At 51.4% G+C, this 26,223-nt stretch overlaps 3 protein-coding genes across 9 annotated transcripts in view; 1 reads left to right on the top strand and 2 right to left on the bottom strand.

Annotated features, from left to right (window-relative positions):
- RPL11 (ribosomal protein L11) overlaps positions 1 to 26,223 on the bottom strand; it is a 484,397-nt gene that overhangs the window by 180,411 nt on the left and 277,763 nt on the right. The window lies entirely within an intron of this gene.
- Positions 1 to 26,223, bottom strand: part of LYPLA2 (lysophospholipase 2) — a 317,757-nt gene that overhangs the window by 261,889 nt on the left and 29,645 nt on the right. The gene's annotated exons all lie outside the window — the stretch shown is intronic.
- Positions 1 to 26,223, top strand: part of ASAP3 (ArfGAP with SH3 domain, ankyrin repeat and PH domain 3) — a 47,656-nt gene that overhangs the window by 18,805 nt on the left and 2,628 nt on the right. Inside the window, exons 2-23 of one of the 4 annotated variants that reach the window (XM_012750798.2) lie at positions 6,631 to 6,703; positions 6,796 to 6,941; positions 9,180 to 9,254; positions 10,208 to 10,257; positions 17,182 to 17,293; positions 17,528 to 17,613; positions 18,079 to 18,154; positions 18,334 to 18,420; positions 18,602 to 18,711; positions 19,603 to 19,672; positions 19,981 to 20,068; positions 21,252 to 21,300; positions 21,393 to 21,583; positions 21,671 to 21,804; positions 22,011 to 22,105; positions 22,340 to 22,517; positions 23,438 to 23,523; positions 23,688 to 23,803; positions 24,308 to 24,375; positions 24,472 to 24,579; positions 24,710 to 24,905; positions 25,716 to 25,941. In XM_012750798.2, the coding sequence (XP_012606252.2) occupies positions 6,631 to 6,703; positions 6,796 to 6,941; positions 9,180 to 9,254; positions 10,208 to 10,257; positions 17,182 to 17,293; positions 17,528 to 17,613; positions 18,079 to 18,154; positions 18,334 to 18,420; positions 18,602 to 18,711; positions 19,603 to 19,672; positions 19,981 to 20,068; positions 21,252 to 21,300; positions 21,393 to 21,583; positions 21,671 to 21,804; positions 22,011 to 22,105; positions 22,340 to 22,517; positions 23,438 to 23,523; positions 23,688 to 23,803; positions 24,308 to 24,375; positions 24,472 to 24,579; positions 24,710 to 24,905; positions 25,716 to 25,941 (2,420 nt within the window). Of the gene's footprint in view, positions 1 to 6,630; positions 6,704 to 6,795; positions 6,942 to 9,179; positions 9,255 to 10,207; positions 10,258 to 17,181; positions 17,294 to 17,527; positions 17,614 to 18,078; positions 18,155 to 18,333; positions 18,421 to 18,595; positions 18,712 to 19,602; positions 19,673 to 19,980; positions 20,069 to 21,251; positions 21,301 to 21,392; positions 21,584 to 21,670; positions 21,805 to 22,010; positions 22,106 to 22,339; positions 22,518 to 23,437; positions 23,524 to 23,687; positions 23,804 to 24,307; positions 24,376 to 24,471; positions 24,580 to 24,706; positions 24,906 to 25,715; positions 25,942 to 26,223 lie in introns of all 4 variants that reach the window. The other 3 variants (XM_075994888.1, XM_075994885.1, XM_012750797.2) reach the window with 3 other exon arrangements.

Here is a 26,223-nt window from a genome sequence, read left to right as displayed (position 1 = left end):
TGATGCTGATGCTGCTGGCTCAGGGACCCCACCTTCAGCGTCACTACCAGGGACTAAATGGGCCCACCTGAATGCAAAGGATGATTTGTTTTTTTCTTCCACCTTGTCTGTCCACTCTCAGGCATGGGGAATGAGGGCTGATCTCACACAGAAGGCAGAAAACAAACCACAGTAAAAATCATACTCATATTTTCCATATGCCTGAAGCCCTCGCCACATGCTGCCATGTTTGCAGTCTCAATAAGCTTCACAGTAATTCTGTGAGTTAAGCAGAGAATGGATTTTCCCCCCATTTAGAAAAAGTCCATTTTAAAGAGGAGGAGGTTTAGAGAACTGGCTGGGTTAGTGTCACCCAGGGAGATACAATAGTTTGGGGAAGGCTGGGGCTAAAGTCTCAGCTCCTGACTCATCGTGCTGCAGTAGTGTCATTAAGGAGTCTGGAAACCTCTCTGCCTTTCCCCAGACACCTCCCTTTCCTAAGGCTACTGTCAGAATCTCCTCCTTAAAACTACATTTCTTAGCTTAAATCTTTGAGCCTCATTATACCAGAAGGTAGGTGTTATCAGTCACTGATACTCCAGTGGGAATGATTGTCAGATATTTTCTTGAGAAAGGGGTGATTAGAAGTCTCCCCTTTTCATGCTCCCTTGGGGCACTTGCACATTTATATGCCTGTGAGCCGAAGGGGCCATGTCTTATGTGTCCCTAGCACCTGGCACCATGCCTGGCTAAAACAGGTGCCAAGAAATGCTTGTTGAAATGAATGAATGAATGAACTATATTCTTCTGCTGGCCCATTCTTCCCAGAGCGAGCTCCCTCCTCTGGTGGTCTTGCCATGTACACCACGCACTCCCCTGTTCTGCCTCATGGTGCAGTCTCTTTGTCTCTCTTCTGCCTGTCCGGAGTCAAGCATCACAGCTTAAGGGAAGCCTTCCCTGTTCCTCCCAAGCAGACACACTCTGCTTTCCCTGGGCTCCCAGAAACCTTTCATGATAGCCTCATCACATTGCATTATCAGTGTCTATTTATTTGGCTCTTTCTTCCCTTAGATGATGATGTCCCTGAGAGCTGAGATTGTGCCTTTTTTACACAAGGTGTGAACCCACAGCAGGCACTCAGTAACTAGTTGAATGAATAAACAAATAGGTGTGTGGACTTCTGTTGCTAAAAGCACTAGGAACAGGAACAGTATCTTGCTGGGAAGCCATTTCCTGATATGTGTCTGACAAGGGCAGCAAGGAACAGTTCGGGTGATTAGGGTGACTTGCCTGCCTGTACCAGTTTGAGCTAGGTTCAGCCACAAAGGACAGAACCCAGTATAACAATGGCTCAGATAAGAGGTTTATCTTTGACATAAAGAAGTCTGTAGGTACTAGTCCAGGGCTGATAGGGTGGCTCCCAGATCACCAGGGACAAGGCTTCTATTTTGTTGCTCTGGCCGGGCGCGGTGGCTAACGCCTGTAATCCTAGCACTCTGGGAGGCTGAGAGGGTGGATTGCTCAAGGTCAGGAGTTTGAAACCAGCCTGAGCAAGAGCGAGAACCGGTCTCTACTATAAATAGAAAGAAACTAATTGGCCAACTAATATATATAGAAAAAATTAGCCGGGCATGGTGGCTCATGCCTGTAGTCCCAGCTACTTGGGAGGCTGAGGCAGAAGGATCGCTTGAGCCCAGGAGTTTGAGGTTGCCGTGAGCTAGGCTGATGCCACGGCACTCACTCTAGCCTGGGCAGCAAAGCGAGACTCTGTCTTTAAAAAAAAAAAAAAATTGTTGCTCCACCATCCATAACAAAGGGCTGCTACCTCAGGGTCCAAGATGGCTGTGTGAGCTCCAGACATCACAAATGCATTCTGGCCAGAAGAAAGGAGTAACAGATGGTGCACAGCAAAACTGAGCAGATAAAGTTCCCACATACACACAGCCTCCTCCCACTGTCAACGATCTGCACTGGAGTGGTACATTTCATTCCATCAATGAGGATACATCAACATGTCACTGTCACCCAAGGTCCATAGTTTACATTAGGGTGCACTCTTGGTGTTGTGGTCTATGGGCTTAGACAAATGTATAATGCCATGTGTCCATCATTATAGTGTCATACAGAAATGTTTCATTGCCCTAAAAATCCTCTGTGCTTCACCTGTTCATCCTCCCCCCACCAACCCTTGGCAACCACTGATCTTTTCACTGTCTCCATAGTTTCACCTTTTGCAGAATTTCGTATAGTTGGAGTCATGCAGTATGTATCCTTTTCAGAGAGGCTTCTTTCACTCAGTAATATGCATATCAGTTTCCTCCATGTCTTTTTTTTTTTTTTTTAATGTGAATTCTGCCCCACCATTTCTTTTTTTTTTTCTTTTTTTTTTATTTCGGCATATTATGGGGGTACAGATTTTAATGTTTCAATAAATGCCCATTTCCCCCCCTCCTCCATGTCTTTTAATGGTTTGATAGCTCTTTTCTTTTCAGTGCTGAATAATCCATTCTCTGGAATGGACTATTTTTATCCATTCACCTACTGAAGGACATCTTGGTTGCTTCCAAGTTTTGGCAATTATGAATAAAGCTGCTATCAATGTCTGTGTGCGGGTTTTTTTTTTTTTTTTTTTTTTTTTTTGAGACAGAGTCTCGCTTTCTTGCCTAGGCTAGAGTGAGTGCCATGGCGTCAGCCTAGCTCACAGCAACCTCAAACTCCTGGGCTCAAGCAATCCTCCTGCCTCAGCCTCCCGAGTAGCTGGGACTACAGGCACGAGCCACCATGCCCGGCTGATTTTTATATTATATATATTAGTTGGCCAATTAATTTCTTTCTATTTTTATGGTAGAAACGGGGTCTCGCTCAGGCTGGTTTTGAACTCCTGACCTTGAGCAATCCGCCCGCCTTGGCCTCCCAGAGTGCTAGGATTACAGGCGTGAGCCACCGCGCCCGGCCTTGTGTGCGGGTTTTTGTGTGTACACAAGTTTTCAACTCATTTGAGAAAATACTAAGGAATGTAATTGCCAGATCATATGGTAAGAGTATGTTTGGTTTTATAAGAAACTGCCAAATTGTCTCCCAGAGTGGCTATACCATTTGAATTCCCACCAATAATGTTGCCACATTCTTTTTTTGTTGTTGTTTTGTTTTGTTTTTTGAGGCAGAATCTCACTCTGTTGCCTGGACTAGAGTGCTGTGGCATCAGCCTAGCTCACAGCAACCTGAAACTCCTAGGCTCAAGCAATCCTTCTGCCTCAGCCTCCCAAGTAGCTGGGACTACAGGCATGTGCCACCATGCCTGGATAATATTTTATATGTATTTTTAGTTGGCCAATTCATTTCTTTCTGTTTTTAGTAGAGATGGGATCTCATTCTTGCTCAGGCTGGTTTCAAACTGACCTTGAGTGATCCACCTGCCTTGGCCTCCCAGAGTGCTAGGATTACAGGCATGAGCCACTGTGCCTGGCCCACATTCTTGCCAGTACTTGGTGTTGTCAGTATTTTGGGTTTTGACCATTTTAACAGGTGTGTGGTTCCTTCCTTCCTTTTTCTTTTTAAACCACTTTATTGTGGTATGATTGACATGTGAAAAGCTGTACATATTTAATGTATACAACTTGATGAATTTGGGGATATCTTCCTTCCTTATAAGATATTTTTTGGAAATTAACAAATGAAATAACCATTATATCCATGGTTCAGAACGTAGTCATGTGACCACAAGTAGCTGCAAGGTAGGCTGGGAAATGTGTTCTCTATTTTTATCGGCCAATGGGCAATCTGGAAAGTCAGGGTTCTTATCGTTAAGGAAGAAGAGAGAATGGACACTGGGAGCCACACTGCAGGTAGGAGAAATCCTTTTGGACTTGCTTAAGCACTAAAGAGAATTTTGGGGATAGATTCTGGGGTATTTCACAGAGGCCCAAAGACTGAGGTATGTGGAGGGGCCCTTGGGCAGCAGGATAGGGAAAGTTGCCAGAAACCAGAGTTGCTGTTCTGTCTCTCTGTGGCAGCATGGGTCTCATTTGCTACACATCTGCTTTGTTCTTTTCTCTCTGCACATGGTAGGAAAGATGTCCCAGCTTTAGCATTTTTTAGCCAATTAAAAGCTTCCCAGAGCCCAATTCCCAATTCCCTGGAGAGAGAATCTGAACGATCCAGCATGGGTCAGGTGTCCAGCCCAGTTCAGTCAACCCTGGCTGGAGCCGGCAAGGCAGCAGGGCCCCTCTCCAGAGGGGAGGAGGGCAGTTGTCAGAGAATGGGTGTCATGGGATGGGAAGGCTCCTCAAAAGGTATCTAGAGCGTGGACGTACTCCTCTCAAGTCTATGTCCCGGGACTTTGCTAACCATCATTCATTTAGGTAAGCATCTATTAAGCACCTTCTGTATGCTAAGCACATGGATCTGCCCTCTAGGGATTTTGGAAATCTCTTTGGAGGTTGTTCATATCTTTAGACTGCATTGTCTTTTTGTTTGTTTGTTTGTTCGTTTTGTTTTGAGACAGAGTCTCGCTTTGTTGCCCAGGCTAGAGTGAATGTCATGGCATCAGCTTAGCTCACAGCAACCTCAATCTCCTGGGCTCAAGCAATCCTGCTGCCTCAGCCTCCCAAGTAGCTGGGACTACAGGCATGAGCCACCATGCCCGGCTAATTTTTTTTTCTATATATATTAGTTGGCCAATTAATTTCTTTCTATTTATAGTAGAGATGGGGTCTTGCTGTTGCTCAGGCTGGTTTCGAACTCCTGACCTCGAGCAGTCCGCCCACCTCGGCCTCCCAGAGTGCTAGCATTACAGGCATGAGCCACCACGCCTGGCCTGCATTGTCTTTTGGAGTGAAGTCATAGCTCCTTATTCACCTTTTAGCTTTCCAAGTTTCAAGACGGGGATGGGGATCTGGTGAACTCATGCTTTCATGTCCCCACCTGGGTCTTTGGGAACTGTAGAGAGGGCCGTGTTCTCTCCTCTCATCCGTGTCTCCAGTAGGTAGTATCTTAGTTCTTTAGCCCACTCAAATACGATGCCTTTTCATCAGTCTACCTGATTCCCTGACTTTCTTTCTTCAGCCCTGGGATGGGCCTCCACTGGTCCCAGATATGATTCTCATCCCGGTAGGAAAAGTACCCAGAATTTGACGGCCCTTTCTACCAGCAGCAGATGATAATGACCATAGGTGCTGTTCATCGAGGACATGCACCAAGCCAAATCCTTTATGTGCATCATCTCGTACATATAATCCTCATAACCACCCTGAGAGGTGGGCATCATTTCCCCCACTTTATAGATGGCTAATCAGGAATCTCAGAGACAGTAGGCAGCTTGCTCAACGTCACACAGTAGCTCAGTGGTGGAGCTGAGCTTCAAAACCAGATCCCTCTTCCTCTGGAAGCTTTCCACATGCCAAGGGCCTCTCAGAACACTCCACCTTACCTCTGAGGTCTGCCCTGTGCATGTTCTCTTGCGAGCATCATTGTCTTTGGAGATACCGTTCCGAATGTGTTTGCTAACTTGTGTCATGTTGAAGTAGCTCTTCTTTGGAAATCAGACACCAATCCTACTTTAGTCACTGGTCAGAACAGCTAGGGCTGGAGTCAGGGTGGGATTGTTTTATGTGAATGGGCACCCCAGGAAGCCTAGCTCTGCCTGCTGCCCAACCCTGTGACTCTGGACAATGCCCTCCCTCTTTTGGCCTCACTTTCCTCTTCTGTGGCACTGTGGGCCTCTTCCAGCTCTGGCATTCTGTACTTTCCAAGTTAACTAACTGCATTTCACAAGAGTTTCATGAGGTTGCCAGCCTCCATGCCCCACTGAAGGGGGGAGTGTGTCTGGGACGTTTCCCATCCAGGTTGAGCTCGCCCAGGGCACCTGAGTCCTGCTTGTCACCATGACGTCCCTGACCTTTCCCACAGTCTGATGTTTGTTCTGTAGTCCCTGGACTCTGGGGTTATCTGATGTCATCCCACCATTTCTCCCCAGTGGGGGTTGGTGTGCTCCCTCGACCCCCTCTCATCTCCCAGACCCAGGTATCTGAATGCCTCCACCCCTCACTGCCCAGCCATGGCATCCCGTCCTCTTCCTCCTTGTCCTCACATGACTGTTTGTTGAGCCTGGGATTTGGTGAACAAGTGTTCCCCTGTCTGTCTTGGCAGAACATAGAGATGTCTGTGTTCTTTCTTCTGGTCTTTTGCTAAGTATTATATACATATTCATCAAATCATTAATTCTCTCAACAACTCCCTGAGTTCATAGTATCCTTGTTTTGCAGACAAGGCACCCAAGGCTCAGAGAAGTTAACAGATTTGTCTAGTTGACACGTTAGTGAGTGCCAGGGCCAAGATTCAATCCCAGGTCTGGCACACCCACTCTGCCACATGCCTTTGAACTGCTACGTTTACTCGGCCTGCCTTGGAGCTGGGGAGAAGTCTATGGTCTTCCCAGAGTGATGTGACTGGTCTCTAGTTTCTGTGTGGTCTGGGTGGAAGAGGGTGGTCTGTTTATATTTGGTGGGGGTTACAGAGCAACCCTAGGGAGGAGTTCCAGAGGGCAGCAAAACTGTGTGTGTCTGGAGGGTGGGATCGTAGAGTTGGGGTTGCTTAAGAAAGTACCCCCTGCCAGCTCAGCATCCCTGAACTTCTGTCCCTGTTTGCTTCTAGATCCTGGAAGGAGACCAAGCCATCCTGCAGAGAATAAAGAAGGCCGTGCGGGCGATCCACAGCTCCGGCCTTGGTGAGCGAGCCTGCGCGGTGCCCCGCCTGGCCAGGCCGCCCCTTCCCAGCCCCAGCCTGGAGCTAACTCAGCTCCCCTCCCCCACTCCACAGGCCATGTGGAGAACGAAGAGCAGTACCGAGAGGCCGTGGAGTCCTTAGGCAACAGCCATCTGTCCCAGAACAGCCATGAGCTGTCCACAGGCTTCCTGAACTTGGCCGTGTTCACCCGCGAGGTGGCCGCGCTCTTCAAGAACCTGGTGAGACCCCTGCTCCTTCCTCGCCTAGCCCTGAGCCCAGGCTCAGGGAAAATCTAGATCTTAAGAACCTGATTGGGAAAGGGTCATTTCCTTCCGTCTCCCAATTTGCCCTTGACCTCTGACCCCTGACCTGAGGTTCCTTTCCAGCCCTGACCCATTCTCCTTTCTCTCTGATTTCTTGCCTAACTCTTCTCTCTCTGTTCTCCTCTTTCTCTTCACCCAGGAGCAGAGGGGGTCTTGTAGTAGGGAAGAGCCCCATGCAAGGGAGTGTCCCCTGGAGGAGCTTTGGCACAGAGGAAGGACAGGCTCAGGGATGCCTGCCTTCATAATATTGTTGCTGCCACCTCTACTCACACCCTCTTTGTCCTCTGCTTTTCCTGTCGTATCTGCTTCATCCTCACATTCTAGAACTTGCTCTCGCCTCCACAAGCCTTTCTGCCTCTGCACGTGGCCCTGTGGCCTCAGGTTGCTTCCTGATGGCCTCCTTGGTGATTGCCACCCCTCTGGTCCTTCAAGTCCCCACCTGAGGCCACCCCATTATTCCAGCTCTTTCCACGTGTAGGCAGAGTTCTCAGCACTTCACATGTGTTAACTCATTTATTCCTGACACACAGCTCTGTGGGGTTGGTATTACTGTTGTCCCCACTTTATAGGCTGGGAAACTGGGACACACAGGTTAAGCACCTTGCCTGAGGTCACGCAGCTGGGCTTGAACCCAGGATATCTGTCTCCAGAGTCCGAGCACAGGCCTGGCTGCACTGCCTCCCGGGAAAGCCTAGCTCCTCTCCCCGCAGGCTCCATGGCACTGACCCGGCACTGTTGACTCCAGTCCCACCTAGTGTCCTCCCCGCCTGGCAGGGGCCGCATCACCTCTGAGAGGCAGCGTCTCAGTGGTTGACCCTGACCTCGGGCTTGGACTCTGGCTTGGAGCCCTGCTCTGCTGCTCACTGGGTTAAGTCACCCAGTCTGCCTGAGCCCCAGGTCTCCCGCCTGTAAAAGTAGGATACCGACGGCCTCCACCACACAGAGTGCTCATGAGGATCAAGCAAGTCAAAAGTGCCTGCTCCATAGTCAGTGCTCAGTAAACATTGGCTGATACTGCCATCTGTCACTGTCACATCTCCCGGCACAGCAGTGCCTCGTACCCTGTCCTGCATGTAAAGGCCTTTAACAGTGTTTGAGTTCAACTGAACTCACGTCCTCCTATGTCTTCACCTCCTCTCTCCCTGTGTCAGTCGAACTAGTGTTTCCTGAGGGTCTGCTGTCTGGTGGGCCTTGTGCCAGAGAGTGGTGACACAGGAAATAGTCACACTCTGCCTCAGAGAGCCACAATCTAGTTGGGGAGACAAGAACTGGAGTGTGGAAAGACATCAAGCCATACCAGCAGCATGGCACACACCCAAGGACCCAGCGGGTGGGTCAGCACCTAGTGCTGCCGTGGTTCAGAAAAGGGGAGATCAGTATAGGCCAGGGGACAGGAGTAGTCTGGGGAGGCTTCCTGGGGCTGTACCTTGGAAGGTGGTTGGAATGTTAGACAGGCCTCTTTGGGTTGCCAAATGACAGACACCCAACTCAAATTAGGTTAATTTTTAAAAAGGGAATGCATTGGCCCCTGTAATGGGAAGTCTGGGGTTGCAGCTGGCTTTAGGCTCCTTTCTTTTCTCCTAGCTTCTCTCTATCTCTGCTCAGTGGGCAAGATAACCCAGGAGGCCTAGATGCACATCTTAGCAGAAGAAAGACATACTCCTTCTTACATGACTTAGGCAGAAAAATTCCAGGGGAGGATCCCAAATGGCTGGCCTGGGTCACCTGACCCAGTCCTTGTACCCAGGGGATGGGGTGATCCAGTCAGAAGCCTGTATTCACCCCATCTGACCACCAGGAAGGGTTCCCCTAGGAAAGGAGGTTCTGCTGCCATTAGGAGGGGAGACAAGGCACTATCCAGACCAAAACAACAGGCGTGTGCTACAGGTTGACTTGAGCTAGTCAGAGAGGAGCCAGGGTGTCCCTGGCAAGGCACAGAGGTGACCCTAGCTGTGGACACGTCTGGAGCAGTGTGATGATGAGGCTGGAGTTGTCAGAGGAGGGGCTGACTCCTTCTGTCCCCCCATCTCCCCTGCTTCCTGTCCCCTGTCACTCTCCTTTGACTTGTGATGCTTCACCACACCCTGAGCCCCTTGGGGCTGGACAGGTGGTCACCTGAAGTGGGGAATGGTGGGGGGTCTCTGCCTTTTCCAGGTTCAGAACCTGAACAACATCGTCTCTTTCCCCCTGGACAGTCTGATGAAGGGGCAGCTGAGGGACGGGCGACAGGTGCGTCTCTGCGGGGAGCAGCGGTGGGATGGAGTGAGAAGGGCAGGCGGGCAGCCATGGGGGACAGTGCTGGCAGAGGGTGGAGGCCAAGTGAGGGGACTGTCACAGCAGCAGTGCTGACCCTGGGGAGGACTGGAGGGCCTGGCAAGGGGTCAGGATGGCCTGGGGAGTTGGGCAGCTGCTGAGGTTTACACAGCTGGTGAGAGACAGCCAGTGTGGGATCCAGGGATCCCGAGTCCCAGGCTTGAGCTGCAGTCTGTGTGCCTGCAGCCCTTGGCTAGATGCAGAGTGGAGCTCAAAGAAGGTGACAGAATAATCTCCCTTGGCAGTCTGCCCCAGACAGTCCAGGGGAGGAGCTGTCCTCCAAATAGAGGGTTCCCTCCCTGCTCCAGACTGCCAGCCTGGGAACCACCCAAACCAGACTGGCAGCTTTTTCACCTTGGAAGTGGGGGCTGCTCAGAAGGGCAGGAGCAGCCCAGCTGGATGAGGCCCCAGCAAGGGGTCAGCCAGGTCTCAGGCTTGCTGTGTGGCCTTGGGAAGACTTCTTAGCCTCTCTGTGCATGTTTCTTGACCTGTAGCCTTCCTGGCAAGAGGATGATCTAGTACCAGGCAGGAGGAAATGGTGGGACAAAGTTAGGGGAGGAGCTTGATCTTAATCTCCCATCCTCACCCTCATGGCTGATCTCTGTCTTCTGAGCAAGGCCCAATGATCTCCCCACAACCCAGGCCGGCACCCACCAAACCTAAGTGAACTCTGGGGAGGAGAAGGTCAACTGGGAGAAGGGGCTCAACCCTGAGAAATGGGGTTAGTTGGGTCTGTTGGAGGGGACAGGTTTGCAGGCAGGGCTGTGGGGCAGGGCTGGCTGGAGAATGGCTCTGAGCAGCGCAGGGGATTATGCAACCGGTCCCCCCTAATTTCCCTTTGGGCAAATTGTTCTTCTTTTAAACCACAGGATTCCAAAAAGCAGCTGGAGAAGGCTTGGAAGGACTACGAAGCCAAAATGTAAGTGGCCGTGGCCAGGGTGGTTCGTCCAGGAGGGCAGCCACTGCATGGCAGCAGGAGGCTGGATATCGGCCGGGGACGCGTCACCCAGAAGTGGGTGGTCTCTTGCTCTGTAGAGGCTTTGACAGGGGGTGGTTTATACCCAGGCCTGATCAGATTCTGGGTGCTGGGCCTCGAGACCACCAAAGGGGAACTGTCGTGAAGGGACCTCAGGATGCTGTGCTTGGAGACCCATCTGCTGGGTGGTGCCAGGCGTGGGCAAGGGCGGAAAGGAGGCTACTGTTTACCGAACGCCTCCACATGCCAGGCATTTAATCCTCATCGTTCCCCAGTTCTGGGAAGGAAGTATTTGTGTCAGAACTGATCAGAGGCTCAGAGAGTGAAGCCACTTGTCCAAGGCCACACAGCTAGGCAGAGGCAAGAGTGGGCTTCACGCTCCTTGCTCCCAGTGGCAGGTGGCATCCGTAGAGGAAGAAAGGGAGGTGATGCCACACCCGGGCTTCCTGTGTGCGCCACATGATACTCCAGCTCTCTCATCAGCTGCAGGGACATCACGGGACAGAAGGAGCCTCAGACCCCAGTGACCGACTCTCCCTGAGCAGAGACTCCCCCAGTTTCTTCTGAGGGTTCGACAAAGGTCCCAGCCAGCCCACCTCTCAGAGCATCGTTTGCTCTTCTTTATAAAGTTTTGTTTCTTCTTGCATGTTGCCAAAGCAATACGTACGTGCTTATTATGAATAATAGAGAAGCAAAAGAAGAAAAAATTGTAGTCATCGCTAGGAGAGGATCAGGGTCACGGGGGTGGGGGTGGGGGTCGTCTTCTCTGTTGTTTGAATTTTGTTTTTACAAGATATGGGTAACACTGGAATTTTATCATTTAAAAAGAAAAAGCAAGTATGGGAAGACACTACAAAAATGGGAGAAAAATCTTTAATTTCCAAGCCTAAAGTATTAACATTTTTCCATTTATTTTTCTATATATGAAGAAATATTTTTACAAAACTGAGATAACAATGATACTGTTTTGTAATCTGCCTTTTTTCATTCAAAAATACATTGTGACCATCTTTGTACATCGTTACACATTCTTATACAACACTAAATGGGAGCACAGTGTACCAACATATGCGTAATCTGTAATGTATTTAATCCACCCTGTCATTGGGGTAGCAGTATTGGAACGAATTACCGCCCATAATTATTTCTGTAGGATCAATTCTAAGAAATAGATCCTGGAGCTTTAACTGTTCCTCCAGCTCCCAGGGCCACGGCACCTCCCCAAGTCTGAAGGAAGCCACCACGCCTTCTCCCTCCACGAGCATCTTCAACCCCAGCTGTGGGCGTGGAGCCCGTGGTGAAGGGTGTGAGCATCCCTGCCTGTGACGGGGTGTGGCCGTCTGCTCTAGAGGCCCAGCCATGGTAGTGACACAGGTTATCCTGGGACCACGTGGCCATTTTCTTCCCGAATTACTTTGACTAAGTCCATAGCCTTTCACAGTATCACCTATCAAACAGAAAGAATAAGCCCTGCTCTGCTGACCTTTCCAAAAGCAGATGTGCTGTTGCTAGGTTTCTGTAGAAGCATTCCTGCAAGATTTCATTTGTAGACAAGACTCCATTTAGTTGATGGGACAGGGGGCTTGGCTAAGGTTATTTGGTGAGTTATTGGCAGGCCCTAGACTAGAACCCAGGGCTTTTGAGTCCAGTGCTCTTTCTGCTGCGTGGTCTCCGGGCTCCTACCATGGAGCCACACAGTTTGAGCTACGTGTCCTAGCACAGGTGACTGTGTACATTTCTTTTCATATGGGCTCCAGGTATAGCCAGATATCATCGAGCCATAAGTTGCTACGTAATGCTACCTCCTTCTTACCAAACCAGTCTGAGCAGCAGCTGGAAGGGCCAAGGCTCTGACAGCATCTATTGAATGCCACCGGGAGCTCACCCCCTGTTTGTCCATATAGGAAGAGGGTTGCCTCTCCACGTGGGCTGTTGAGAAGGGCATCCCAGGCTATGCGCAGAAGCCAAGTTTATCTGGGCTGTTCCATGTACAGGTCTGTTTCTTCATCTGTAAAATAGGGCAGTGGCACCTTGCAGGTCAATGTGGAGGTGACATAAGCACAGTGCATGCATATAAAGAGCACCCCACACTTAAATTCAACAGGTATTTATTGACTCTCTGAGCCAGAACTGGGACCAGACTAACAGGAAGAGACCAAGAGGCTGGAGCCCATACGTCTGCTTCTAGCATTACCATGACCAGCTTTCGATCTTGAGCAAGTCATTTTCCTTCTCTGGGCCTCACCTTCCTCATCTGTAAAACGGTCCTTGTTCTGAGACTATAGTCTCTCCAAAAAGCAACAGTGTGACTGTCACCGGCTGGCAGGAATGAGGCAGGGAAGGAGAGATGGAACGAATCTGAGCCACAGTATTGGTCACCGATGCTTCTCCTAAGGCTCTAGCATCAGACAGACCTGGGTTCCAATCCTGGCTCTACCACTTAACAACTGCGTGACTTGGATAAATGACTTATATCTTCTTAGCCTCAGGCTCCTTGTCTGTAAAATGGGGTGATCACTTTGGTATGTGAAGGGCATGGCAGAGCACCTGGCACAGAATTAGTGCTTAAAAATAATAATTAGTAATAATAGCAGCTAATACTTATTAAGAGCCTCCTTTGTGCCAGCTACTGGGATAAGCTCTTTACATCTGCCATCAGATTTAGTGCCCATGGCAGGAAAAGCTGCTGTTATAGATAGATAAGTAGCAAGGAAAAAAAAAACACCACTATAATCCTTGCCTAGTGAACCCTCCTGTTTTGTAAGGCAAGAAGAGAGGAGGCTCAATGAATAATTGAACTACAGTGATAGTGCCATAACCCTAGCATCAGTGCAGAGGTGGCAGAAAAAGCAGGTAGTTTTGTTTGAATGGATGGAAGGGTAGTTGGAAAAGGCATCACAAGAGAGGCGGCATCTAAGCTTGGCTCAGTGTGTCAAGGATGGCAGGTGTGTGATTTGTTTTGAGTCCTTTTCCTCTTCCCATCTCTCTCCCCACCGCACCAGGAGTGCCTGTTCCCTGTCCCATTGATAACGTTAAACTGTTGTTGTCATCCCCTTCTGCAGTTATCTTGTTCTTAGTAACTAGCATTTAAATACTTTTTATCCACTATTTCATTTTATTTCTTCTGCTGCAACTCCACTCGTAGAAAATAAAAAGATTTCTAACATCCAAAGTATTTAAAAAAAATTGGTGATCCTTTGAGGATAGGGAGGGAAATGGAAGTTGTTATTTTCTGGGGAGCAGGAATCACTCCCCAGCTATTAGTTTGAGGTGTGTCAGGTCATATCAGAATGACTATGTCAGCCTTCATAGGGTAAATCTCTGTGAATTATCAGAGCTGAGGCTGAGGGACAGAGCTATGGTAATTGACAAAGCCATTCACAGTACTTCACAGCTTATCTTCACCCTGAGCTAAAATAGCTCCATCTTTTAATTTCTACTAGCATTTAAAAAACAAGGCAACAGGCAGGGCGAGGTGGCTCACGCCTGTAATCCTAGCACTCTGAGAGGCCGATGTGGGCGGATCACTCAAGGTCAGGAGTTTGAAATCAGCCTGAGCAAGAGGGAGACCCCGTCTCTACTAAAAATAGAAAGAAATTAATTGGCCAACTAAAAACATATATAGAAAAAATTAACTGGGCATGGTGGCCACCACTATAGGCCCATGGTGGTGCCTGTAGTCCCAGCTACTCGGGAGGCTGAGGCAGGAGGATTGCCTGAGCCCAGGAGTTTGAGGTTGCTGTGAGCTAGGCTGACGCCATGGCACTCTAGCCCAGGCAACAGAGTGAGACTCTGTCTCAAAAAAAAAAAAACAAAAAAACAAGGAAACAAATTAGAAAGTACTCTGTGCTAAAACAATGATCTCAAAGGCATCACCAATAGTATTTGCTACAATGTCATCGTCACCATCACTGGCATCTCATAGTCCTGCCATTTATTGAGGGCGTGCCACATGCCAGGAACTGTACTCAGTGTTTCCCTTGCATTATATTATGCAAGGACTAGGTGTCATTACAGTAGTCCCCCTTATCCCTGGAGGATACGTTCTGAGATGCCCAGTGGATGCCTAAAACTAAGGATATTACCGAACCTTATATATACCATGTTTTTTTCCTATGTGTATGTACCTATAATAAAGTTTAATTAACAAATTAGGCATAGTAAGAGATTAACAACAACAACTAATAATAAAATAGAACATAGTAGCATCGTTACTCTTGCACTTTGGGGCCATTATTAAGTAAAATAAGGGCCTGGCGTGGTGGCTCACGCCTGTAATCCTAGCACGCTGGGAGGCCAAGGTGGGCGGATTGCTCAAGGTCGGGAGTTCGAAACCAGCCTGAGCAAGAGCAAGACTCTGTCTCTACTATAAATAGAAAGAAATTAATTGGCCAACTAATATATATAGAAAAAATTAGCCAGGCATAGTGGCTCATGCCTGTAGTCCTAGCTACTCGGGAGGCTGACGCAGCAGGATTGCTTGAGCCCAGGAGACTGAGGTTGCTGTGAGCAAGGCTGATGCCATGGCATTCACTCTAGCCTGGGCAACAAAGCAAGACTCTGTCTCAAAAAAAAAACAAAAAGTAAAATAAAGGTTACTTGAACACAAGCCTGTGATACCTGGATAGTCAACCTGATAACTGAAAAGGCTACTGAGTGACTGAGAGCAGGTGGTGTCTACAGCATGGATACACCGGACAAAGGGACAGTTCCTGTCCTGGGCAGGACAGAGCAGAACGGCATGAGATTCCATCATGCTACTCATAATTTAAAACTTATGAATTATTTATTTCTGGAATTTTCTATTTAATATTTCAGACATAGGTTGACCATGGCTAATTGCAACCACACAAAGCAAAACCACAGATAAGGGGGGACTACTGTATTATTCTCAAAATTGGGAAACAAACTTAGAAAGATTTATAAAGGTTACAGAAGTGAAGGAGCTGTCATTCACATCCAGAATGCACGTTTCTAATCCTGTATTGTATTGTGATTTGCTTTTTATCCATTTACCCTGACTTAGATATCTTTCAATGTCAGGACACTCATCGCTCAGTATCCCTGGAGAACTGGTTCCAGGACCCCTTCAGATACCAAAATCCAAGCATGCCCAAGTCCCTTAGCCCTCTGTATCATCAATTTCTGCGTCAGCCAACTGTTTATACATAGCTTCATCCTTTTTAACAGCTGCATAGTATTCCTGCATGTGGACATACCATAATTTGACCATATCCTGTCGACAGCCATGTAGGTTATTCTTCATTTTTCGCTACTGAAAGATGAGGTAGCAGTATATGCCAGCAGATCCCCTTGTCCCCTCCCAGCTGATGTCACTCAGTCTCCCACCTCTCTTAGCAAGCTGCTGGGCGCTGCTACTGACACCGCAGGCCCAGCCGTCGCCTCCCCTCTCTGCCGCTCATCTTCAGATGCAAAAAAAAAAAAAACTGTCCTGACCCCAGGCCCAGTTGCCAGGGTCAGTCCCCTCCCAACTGTACTGCCTTTCCACCAACTCCTACTTGGGGTGTCAGGAAGCTTTACGGAAATAAAAAATAACCCCTTCTTTAAAAAAAAATTGCAGAGCCTGCTCTGGAGCAATGTCTGGAGACATGTCTGGTTGTCACAACTGGGAGATGCTCCTGGCCACTAGAGGGTAGAGGTCAGGGATGCTGCGAAACATACAAACAGAAATGCCAGTAGTTCCAGAGTTGAGAACTGCTCTACAGGTCTCCAGGGACAGATTCTGCATATAAACACTATTCCGGTGGTATCGTAGGCCATTGCTTCTCACTTTACAGATGGGAAAACTGAGGCCTGGAAGGGCCTATGATAAGAGCCGCCGTGTCTTTTGCGTGCCATCTCTTCTGTGTACAGATGAGGATCCCCATTTTCCAGATGAGGAGACTGAGGCTCAAAGACGGGAAGGGAGGGGAAGTAATGCAGCTTGTAAGCAGCACAGCCCATATTAATCCCACCTGTCTTTGTCCTCTGTGCTTGGGCGCTCACTTGAGAACAAAACTGTTAATCAAGACGTCTCCTGTACATGGGATTCACGGTCACATGCGCCCAACCTGAGAACATGGAAATATGGGGCTTCCAGCAAACTATTCACACACAGATCCACACATTTCCCAGAGAGGGAAATTAGCCAACCTCCAAGAGAGAAGGTCTAGGTTACTCTTAGCTACAAGGATGGAAAGCACTTTTTGTCTCTGCTTAAAAAGAACAAAGGTTTTCTAAGCTAAAAGGGAAGCGGCGTGGACTCAGACAAACGAAGGTACTTTGTGATCTTCTAACCCACGAGGTTCTAAGTCACTTACAGGCAAATCAGAACTGTTTCCCCAAATTCTTCCTGGCCCTCATCTGAGCCCATCACTGTCCTGCATAAAAACCTTCAAATCCTTCCCGTTGCTTCTGGGATAAAGACCAAGAACTTAACAGGGTCTGGATTAGGCCCTGCACGGTCTGGCCCTTCTTCAACTCAGCTGGCACCACCCACTTTTCCGTCTCTGCATGTGTCCCTGCGCCCTCTTGCCTTGGGGCTGTTGCAGGGTCCAGTCCTGCCCAGCTGTAGCTTCTTCCAGGTTAGCTTCTCAGGCTTCAGATCTTAGCTCTGATGTCACTTCCCGAGCAGCCCGGACGGTCGGATCCCCATTTTCTCTCCCATAGCTCTCTGCACATCTTTCTCCCCGGCCACCCTGTGGGTTCCCTGAATCTGCCTCGTTCACCATCGTGCCCAGCCCGCCACGCAGCTGGCAACGGGAGGGCTTCACACAGGAGCATGCCCCTCGCCTGTGTAGCCCTGGCAGAGAGGAGGATGGAGGGGCTGGCAAGAGTTGTTTAGGCCTCTCTTTCCTTGGGGTCTAGGGCCAGGCTGGAGAAGGAGCGGGATCGGGCCAGGGTGACAGGAGGGAGCCCTGGAGAGACGGCTCAGGACACACAGAGAGAGCGGCGCGTCTTCCAGCTGCACATGTGTGAGGTAAGGGGTGCTCCGGGTGCTGGTGGGGGTGGGATGTGCCTTCCTGTCTGCTTCTCCTGAACTCCTTGGGGACCAGTCACAGGCTCAGCTCAGGTCCTGGCCAGGTGGCCCTCTGGCATGTCACCAAGGCTCAGCCAGGGCCAAGAGGATGAGCCTGGGCTGGGGACTGCAGCCCCTTGTCCCCAGGTTTCTGCCTGGGCTCACGTCACAGATGTTGCCCCACCTCCTCTCCAGTATCTGCTCAAAGCTGGGGAGAGCCAGATGAAGCAGGGGCCTGACTTCCTCCAGAGCCTCATCAAGTTCTTCCACGCCCAACACAAGTAGGTGTCTCCCCACATCCCCATCCCTGCCCCTTCCAGTATCATAGAACAAGGCCCCTCTCCAAGGTCCAGCAGACCTGTGAGGTCCTGTATGTCTGCACTCGCTGGTAGCACCTTCACAGCCACTCCTTACGGAGTGCTCTCCGTGTGCCTGGCACTAAGTACTTTCAAACGTCATCTCACTCAGTCCCCCAACACCTCTGGGAGCAGATACTGTTATGATCCCCATTTTATAGATGAGAAAACTGAGGCTCATTTACCAAGATCACACAGCTAGTAAGTGGGATCTGAACCCACTTAGGAAAGTCTTGACTCTGGAGTGTCTGTCCTTGACCGTCAGTATATACCGCCTCGAGATGCCCTGTGTTCCTTAAAGTACACGTTAAGGATCCTTCTCCCACACTTGGCTTCATCTCTCATTTTCATCTTTCTCTGGACCCTTGTTTGGCCTCTGACACTTCCTAGCTTTTTCCAAGATGGCTGGAAGGCTGCGCAGAGCCTGTCCCCCTTCATCGAGAAGCTGGCGGCCTCAGTACATGCAGTAAGTCGGGCCTCACCCTTGGGCACGTGGTCAAGCCCCTGTCCTTCCAGGAAAGTCTGTGGGTGTGGAAGAGCTGGCTGCTGCCCGTAGAGTGAGGCTACTGCCCTGCCGCTCTGGGTCTGGGCTCCGCACCTGGCATGTTTACTGGCTGATGAGGGGTCCTGTCCTTTGTCCCATAGCTGCGTCAAGCCCAGGAGGAGGAGCTACAGAAGCTGACCCAGCTCCGGGACTCCCTCCGAGGGACGCTGCAGCTTGAGGGCAGAGAGGTCAGCCCCTGAACCCTCCCAAAAGGAGCGACCCCCTCCCCAGGGCCCACCATGGAGGGAGGGAAGGAAGGAAGACCCCACAGGGTCCCCTTAGGAAATCTCCATGAGTGAGGAGCCCCCGCAGAATGCGGCTCTTCCCACCCAGATGCCCTGAGCTCTCCTTTCTATGTCCGAGGGACAGGAACACCTGAGCCGGAAGAACTCAGGCGGTGGCTACAGCATCCACCAGCACCAAGGCAACAAGCAGTTTGGGACGGAGAAGGTGGGCTTTCTGTACAAGAAGAGTGATGGGTAAGTAATTCAGAGAGCTTAAGTAACTTGCCCAAAGTCACACAGCTAGTGAAGGACAGGGTTGGGGAAGCTGCCCAAAGGAACTGTTGTTAGCATTTGTGTTGACCCTGAGGTTGCAGGACCCTCCGCTCTGGGAATGCAAAATCGTCAAATCTTGGGTTGTCCCAGACACCTGGCCATGTGAACCTCTGCTAAAAGTCACTGGTTGGTCTTAACTTAAAGCAGCAGCAGCTAATGCTTACTGAGCATTTACCATGCTCTCACTTTTAACCTCTGCGATACACCGAATATGCCTAGAAATGGAAGTGTTGACTGTGCCTTGCTCCCTAGTGTTTAAAAAAAAAGTCTTTGAGATGCAAAGGCCCCTATGGGATATATTCATATTTCTACTTACTAATCAGTTTTTATCAGAGAATAACTTTGAAGAAGAAACTAATGAATACATATAGGAGAAGGGTTAAGTGGCTTTGGGCCGTGGATTTGCTAATTTTATTTAGGGCCCTTCAGTATTGATCTTGCTTAGTGTAACCATAAATCACCTGTTGTGGTCAAGAGCCTCCTCTCCAACCGGGCGCTCCCTAAGGTTGCAAGCTGTGTCTCCTCCATCAGACCAGAGGCTCTCAGAGGGCCAAAGTCACATCGTCCCTTTAGAATAAGGATTTCCAGAGAATGGGGCTGTTTCTCTGTCAGACTGGGGTCTTCCTGAGGGCAGGACTGTGTCTCCATCAGAAAGGAGTTCCAGAGAGTGAGGGGTATCAGGGTCTGGGGAGGGAAAAGGTGGAAGGATGAGGCTAGAGAGATCCTATAGGTGGGGCCAGGACTCTGTTCTTTGATACAGGGGAATTAGGTGTGAGCCTCTGGCCACTGTCTTTCTACCCCTCTGGGCCTTAGAATTCGAAGAGTCTGGCAGAAAAGGAAGTGTGGAGTCAAGTACGGCTGCCTGACCATCTCCCACAGCACGGTGAGGCCTAGAGGCGGTGGCGGATTCAGGGCACGAGGGGTCCTCTCCTCCTGGTGGTCTGAGCAGACAAATGTCAAGCCCTCCCTCCACGACTGGCCCCCGGATTCAGGGAGCTAGAAACACCTTGTGGGAGGAAGGATGGGACCCAAAGCCCCCAGTCTTGGTCACACTCTTATCATTGAGGAAAAGAGAAATATAAACTGGAACAGGATTATTATGCCCATTTAACAGGTTGGGAAATGGAGGCCTAATGAGTTTGGGAGGCCCAGAGACTAACATGTACATCTTACACCCCCAAATTCCCACAGATAAACCGCCCCCCAGTGAAGCTGACCCTGCTGACGTGCCAAGTGAGGCCAAACCCCGAAGAGAAAAAGTGCTTTGACCTAGTGACCCGTGAGTGGTCCCTGCCCTCCTCCCCCACCACTGCCCAGGCCTTCTCTAAGAGACCTGTCAGCTCCGGGGCGGCTTGGGTTAGGGGTCTATGTCCAAGGCCACACATGATTTCAGACAGCTGCAGCTGTGAGACTCCTTGGCCCCTGGACACTGCAGAGGCTTCACCCCACGTCACGTTAAACACTGAAATGTACCCACTTTCCACATTAAATGTGATTATTGATGTAAAGCATATCTGAATGGATTTGGGTCATCTGGGTTTTGAAATTATTTCTTTAAACTTTTCACTCTTCATCCTTTGGAGCCTTTGGTGCCAGCTTTACATGTAGGCAGGCCTAAGCTGAGAAAGACCTAGATCTTGCGCGCTCTCTGGCAGGGGTGTGAGGCGGGAGTCTAGGACTATAAGATGAGGAGGGGTGTCCAGAGGAGAGGTGCAGTTGTAGCCCTGCAGAAGATTAGAGAGAGGGAAGGTCCTGCCTGCTGTGGGGAATCAAGAAAGGCTGCTTAGAGGAGAGCACACTTGAGTTTAGCTGTGAAAGCCATGTAGAATGGAGATTTGGGGGTGGGGGCATTTTAGGAGACAGGGTTGGCATAATGAAAGGCATGGAAGCAGGAGAATGGGCCAGCCAGTTTGGCCAGAGTGAAGGGTTCATGTAGGGGTAGTGAGAGCCAAGGCCTGGGAATGACTGTTAAAGGTTTGTACCTTATTTCCTGGCAGTAGGGAGCCATGTAGGGTCTTGGAGCAGGGGAGCAGTGTGATTAGGGCAGAGCCTTAGGCACAACAGTTGGGGGGCCAGACAGGCTGGGGAAAGGGGGAGATGGGAAGCAGGGAGACCAGACAGGAGGCCAAGGGTCCCAGTGGCATGGTGGCAGTTGGTTCTGAGGACACCCTGCCTCTAAGCTGAGTGGGGTTCTGTGCCCTGGGAGACTTCCCCTGACCCTGGAACCAGGGCTTCACACAGAGGGAGCCTTGCTGGGATCCTACCTTGGAGGTGACTTCTGAGAAACTGCCCCAGCAGCAACCACTACTACCATTATCCTCCCTCCCCGCTCCTAGCTGGAGAGGGCGTGACTCGCAGGGACAAAAGCTCCATCTGGGCCCAGATGCTTTGGTGGGGGATCCCTGGGCCTGGGAAGGCCAGCAGGATTTCTGTGGGCCAGATGTCCCCTTCTCTCCCGACAGACAACCGGACATACCACTTCCAGACAGAGGACGAACGCGAGTGTGAGGCGTGAGTGCCCCTCGCCAGCCCTGGGGGTGGGGGCGGGTGGGGAGCTGTATCCATTTCCCCCTCTCGTCCCCCACCCCGCTCCATCTCCGCAGGTGGGTGTCAGTGCTGCAGAACAGCAAGGACGAGGCCTTGAGCAGCGCCTTCCTGGGGGAACCCAGTGGCAGCCCGGGGTCCTGTGGGGGCACCGGGCAGGACGGGGAGCCCCAGGACCTCACGAAGATGCTCATCGCCGAGGTGAAGAGCAGGCCCGGGAATGGCCAGTGCTGCGACTGCGGGGCTGCAGGTGGGCCGGCCGGCAGGGCGGGCGGGAGGCGGAAGTGGAGGGCAGGGGCCTGCACCTCCAGGCTGGAGCTGCTGCTGTCCTCCGCAGACCCCACGTGGCTCAGCACCAACCTGGGCGTGCTCACCTGCATCCAGTGCTCCGGCGTGCACCGCGAGCTGGGCGTGCGCTTCTCGCGCATGCAGTCCCTCACCCTGGACCTGCTGGGCCCCTCGGAGTTGTTGGTGAGGGCGGGGCGGGGGCGGGGCCTGGACCGGCCTGAGGGAGAATTAGGGTGTGGTTTGGTTCGGGGGCGGGGCTGGTGGGTGGGGCCGGTGGGTGGGGCCAGAAGGGTTGGTCAGGGCCGGGGCCTGAACCGGAGTGCGGCTGAGGGGCGGGGCCTCTGGCCTAATCTCCCCGTTTCTTGCCCCACCACCACTTTCAACCACAGCTGGCCTTGAACATTGGAAACACGAGCTTCAATGAGGTCATGGAGGCCCAGCTCCCCTCACACGGTGGCCCTAAACCGTCAGCTGAAAGTGACATGTAAGGGGATTCTTGGATGGAGGGGTGTCCTGGCTAGGGGCTTCTGCCTCCCCAGCCCCTAGGGTCTCAGAAGGGTCATGGATTAGAAGTCTGGGAAGAGGGGAGCCTCAGGTCTGGAAGTCCCTAGGATGTGGTTCTGGGGGAAAGGAGATCTGTTTCTCCCGTGGGATGGTTCCAGGGGTCGGCTGGGTGGAAACGGTCCTTACTCTGAGATCCCATGGTTGTCTTTGGCAGGAGCGCCCGCAGGGACTACATCGTGGCCAAATATGTGGAACACAGGTTTGCCCGCCGGTCCACACCTGAGCCCCAAAGACTCTGGACAGCCATTTGTAATAGGGACCTCTTGTCGGTACTGGAGGCCTTTGCCAATGGGCAGGACTTTGGACAGCCGCTGCCAGGGCCTGACACACAGGTGAGGACCCCCCCCCCCCCCGGGCCACTTAGAACCCACCTGTGCTTAAGTAACACCACAGTTCTCCAGGACCAGCTATTACTCTCCTCTACCCCACCTCTGACACCTCAAATCCCACCCATCCGAGGGATAGATGGGAAAGAACACAGCTCCAGTCAAGCAGACCTGGGTGGGAATCCTGGCTCTGTCTTTTCCTAGCTGTGTGATCCAGGGCAGGTTACTTAACTTCTTTGAGTTTCATTTCCTCATCTGTAAAATGGATTAATAATAGCACCCACAGTGTTGAAATGAGAATTAAGTCATGGATATAAAGGGCCTAGTGCATAATGGGTGTGCAATAAATACTAGTATCTTTTTGTTTCTGGAATAGCCTGGGACATGGGTAAGGGTAGGTCAGATTAGAGCGGGGAAGGTCATTGCATTGGCTATTCCAGTAACAAACATGTGAGCAGGAAGAAAGGATATCCGAGACATTTGAAAGAATAAATGGACTGGAGTTGCTGACTAGTTGGATGTCTTTGAGCTGTGTGTCCGATATCTGGGGGGCTGTCCAGAGGGCAGTGAGGGGACAGCACGTGGGTGAGATGAGAATCTAGAGCAGCCTGCAATGGGCAACAGCTGAAAGCACTAGTCTGCTGCGGCCCAGTGGGAAAGTGGGAGCCGGGAGAGGAGCTCAGGGCCAAGAATCAAGTTTGGGAAACACCTACTGGAGGCGGAGGAGGAAGAACCATGGAAGGAAAGAGTGAGGGAAGCGGCCTTCACTGTCCTCCCAAACCTAAGATTCTGTCCATTCAGGCTCCTCTCTCAGGGGTTCTGGCAGCTTCCTATTGGGGTATCAGGGGGCAGCAAGAGGTCGAGAGGGTAATGTTGGGTTGGAGGCAGGTGAACTGGGGGAAACTCAGGTGTGGACGTGTATTCAGGCTCCTGGAGAGCTCGCCCTGCACTTGGCCGTCAAAGTTGCCAACCAGGCCTCCCTGCCTCTGGTGGACTTCATCATCCAGAACGCGTGAGCACCTCCTTATCCGTCCTCCTGCCCGCGTCCTCACACCCCCCTCTTTCCTCCCTCTTCTCCCACTCTCTTCCCTCCTTTCCTCTCCCTCTGTTTCCCCCGACTTCGACCCCCTCACTGGCACGTTCCCTTTCCTTCCTCCCTGGACCCCCTTTCCCCAGCGGTCACCTGGACGCCAAGGCTGCGGACGGGAGCACCGCCCTTCACTGCGCGGCCCTCCACAGCCAGCCCGACTGCCTCAAGCTGCTGCTGAAGGCGAGAGCCCCGGTGGGCGCAGGTGGGGCTCGCATGCCTCCTCCAGCGGACTTGGCTTCTGATCCTGGCTTGCTTCCGGCCACCTCTGTGACACCGGGGGTTCCTCATTCATCTCTGGAACCTTAGCTTCCTCATCTGTAAAATGGGAATAATACCACTGACCTGGCAGGCCTGCAAAAGGATAAATAGTATTTCTGAAAGTACCTGGCCAAGTAAATACCAGCTGAATCTGAATAATAATGATTGTAATGGCTGCCATTTACTGTGTAACATCTGCCTGGTAAGGGGCCAAGTGCTTTACACGTTCGTTAATTTAATCCTCATGACCACCTTGTCAGGTAGTTACAAGTGTAACATTTATTTCATAGATGAGACAGTTATGTCCCAGAGAGGTTAAATAACTTGCCTGAGGTCACACAGCCAGAAAGTGGCAGAATCAGGATTTGAACCCAGAGACCCATCTTAATTTCTAAGCTATAATGTCTCTTTAACCCTGACCCTGACTCCTGACTTCTCCCCCTCACAGTGAATGAGGCAGGAGAGACAGCCCTGGACATAGCCAGGAAGAAGCAGCACAAGGAGTGTGAGGAGCTGGTGAGGTGTTGCGGGGAGGAGAGGAGCCCCCTGACCCTTTCTCTCTCCCTCCTGAGCCCCTGACCCTCTGAACTGCCAAGCCTTTGTTTCTGGCAGCTGGAGCAGGCCCAGGCTGGGACCCTCGCCTTCCCTCTGCATGTGGACTACTCCTGGGGAATTGCCACAGAGCCGGGCTCTGACAGTGAGGAGGATGAGGAAGAGAAGGTGGGTCCCAGCCCCTGCCACTCAGGCCTCTAGGGGGCAGAAGGAAAGAGCCAGAGTGGGCCGGGTGTAGGGAGGGGCAGGGCTGAACTGGGGGAACCAGGCTGTCCTCCTCCCACACTTGCTCCAGCAGCGCTGCCCTCTGAAGCCCCCTGCCCATGCCCGCTGGGTCGGTGGAAGGCTGGACATCAGCAACAAGACCTACGAGACTGTCGCCAGCCTGGGGCCAGCCACCCTGCAGAGCCAGAGTGAGGATTGCCCCCCACCCTTGCCTGTCAAAAACTCTTCTCGGACCGTGGTCCAAGGGTGTGCAAGACTTGCCAGTGGAGGTACGGTTGGTTGCCCAGAAAAGTGCTCATCATGCCATGCACAGAGGGCCTGCTGTGTGCTGGGGTGCCGAGCTAAGAATGGGTGTGTTCGTCCATATCATCCTCACAGTCACCTCTCAGGTGGGGGTTACCATCTTCCCCTCGTAGGTAAAGCAACAGAGACGTTAAGTAACATGCCTGAGATCCCACAGCTACGTCTCTGATGTAGGATTCAGACCCAGGTCTCCTATTCCAAATTCCTCAATGCTGCACTTAAATAAAAAGAGAGAGAAGAATGTATCGAGCATCCACTGCGTCCTGAGTCCTTTGAGGGCTGCCAAGACACAGTCTAGTGGGGGAGATAAAAACTGGAATGAAATTCATGATAATACAAGGCACCATGTTATATAGAACATAAATCTCCTAAGGACAGTGCTTTGAATGCTTTGTTGACTCTGTTTCTCCAGCACCTAGCCCAGGGCCTGGCTGTTTGTTGAATGAAGGAACAGGCTTGTTCTGGGAAGTCAAGGGAGGGAAGGAGCACATCCTGTTGGGATTAGGGGTGGTTAGGGAAGGCTTCCTGGTGGGGGGTAGCCTCCGATCTGAGCCTGGGGAGAAGGGTCCCCAGGAGGGTCCAGACTGAGGAGAAGGTGTGAGCAGGAGCAAAGAAGTGAGTCTGCCCTGGCTGCCGCTCCAGTTGAAGAGCGATGGAGAGGTAGACAGGGAACGGGAAGTCGCAGAGAACCCCGACAGGTCCTAGAGGCCAAAGACTGCTTTGAAATTGAACACAGAGCGAGTGATGAAGACAGGCTTTATCTTTTCTGATTCCAGATCATTCTGAAGTCCCTAGCCTGAGTTCAGAGCCCTCTGAGGCCCCCGAGAGCCTGGGAAGTCCAGCCTCCTCCTCCTCCAGCCTCACAAGCCCCATGGAACCTGGAAGTCCCAGCCAAGCCCCACCCAGCTCTGAGGAAGGCCTCCGGGAGCCCCCAGGCACCTCCCGACCCAGCCCCACAGCTGGGACCACCGCTTCAGAGACGTATCCCCCTGTGAGGTTCAGGTTAGTGAGGGCCCCCCTGTGCTACCTGGGCAAGTCTCCTGGCCTAAGCATCCGTGTATTTCCCTACCTCTAAACAGTACCTGCCTAAAGACTGGGCCAGCTCTGGGGCCCATGACTTATGCAGCATTGCTGGACCTTGGATGGAGGGTGATTGGAGCCCTGCCTCCTTTCACATACGTCCCCAAGCCCTGCCTGGGGGAGGAGCCTGGGACCCTGGCTGCTAAAGTTGGAGTAGAGAAGGTTTAGTCCCACCTGTGCAGCTCATTCTAGAGGCTCTCAGTG

The sequence above is a fragment of the Microcebus murinus genome, chromosome 2 (assembly GCF_040939455.1).
Source record: "Microcebus murinus isolate Inina chromosome 2, M.murinus_Inina_mat1.0, whole genome shotgun sequence".
Classification (NCBI taxonomy): Eukaryota; Metazoa; Chordata; class Mammalia; order Primates; family Cheirogaleidae; genus Microcebus; species Microcebus murinus.
Note: the sequence above shows the minus strand (reverse complement) of the source record. Positions and strands in the feature narration are given on the sequence as shown.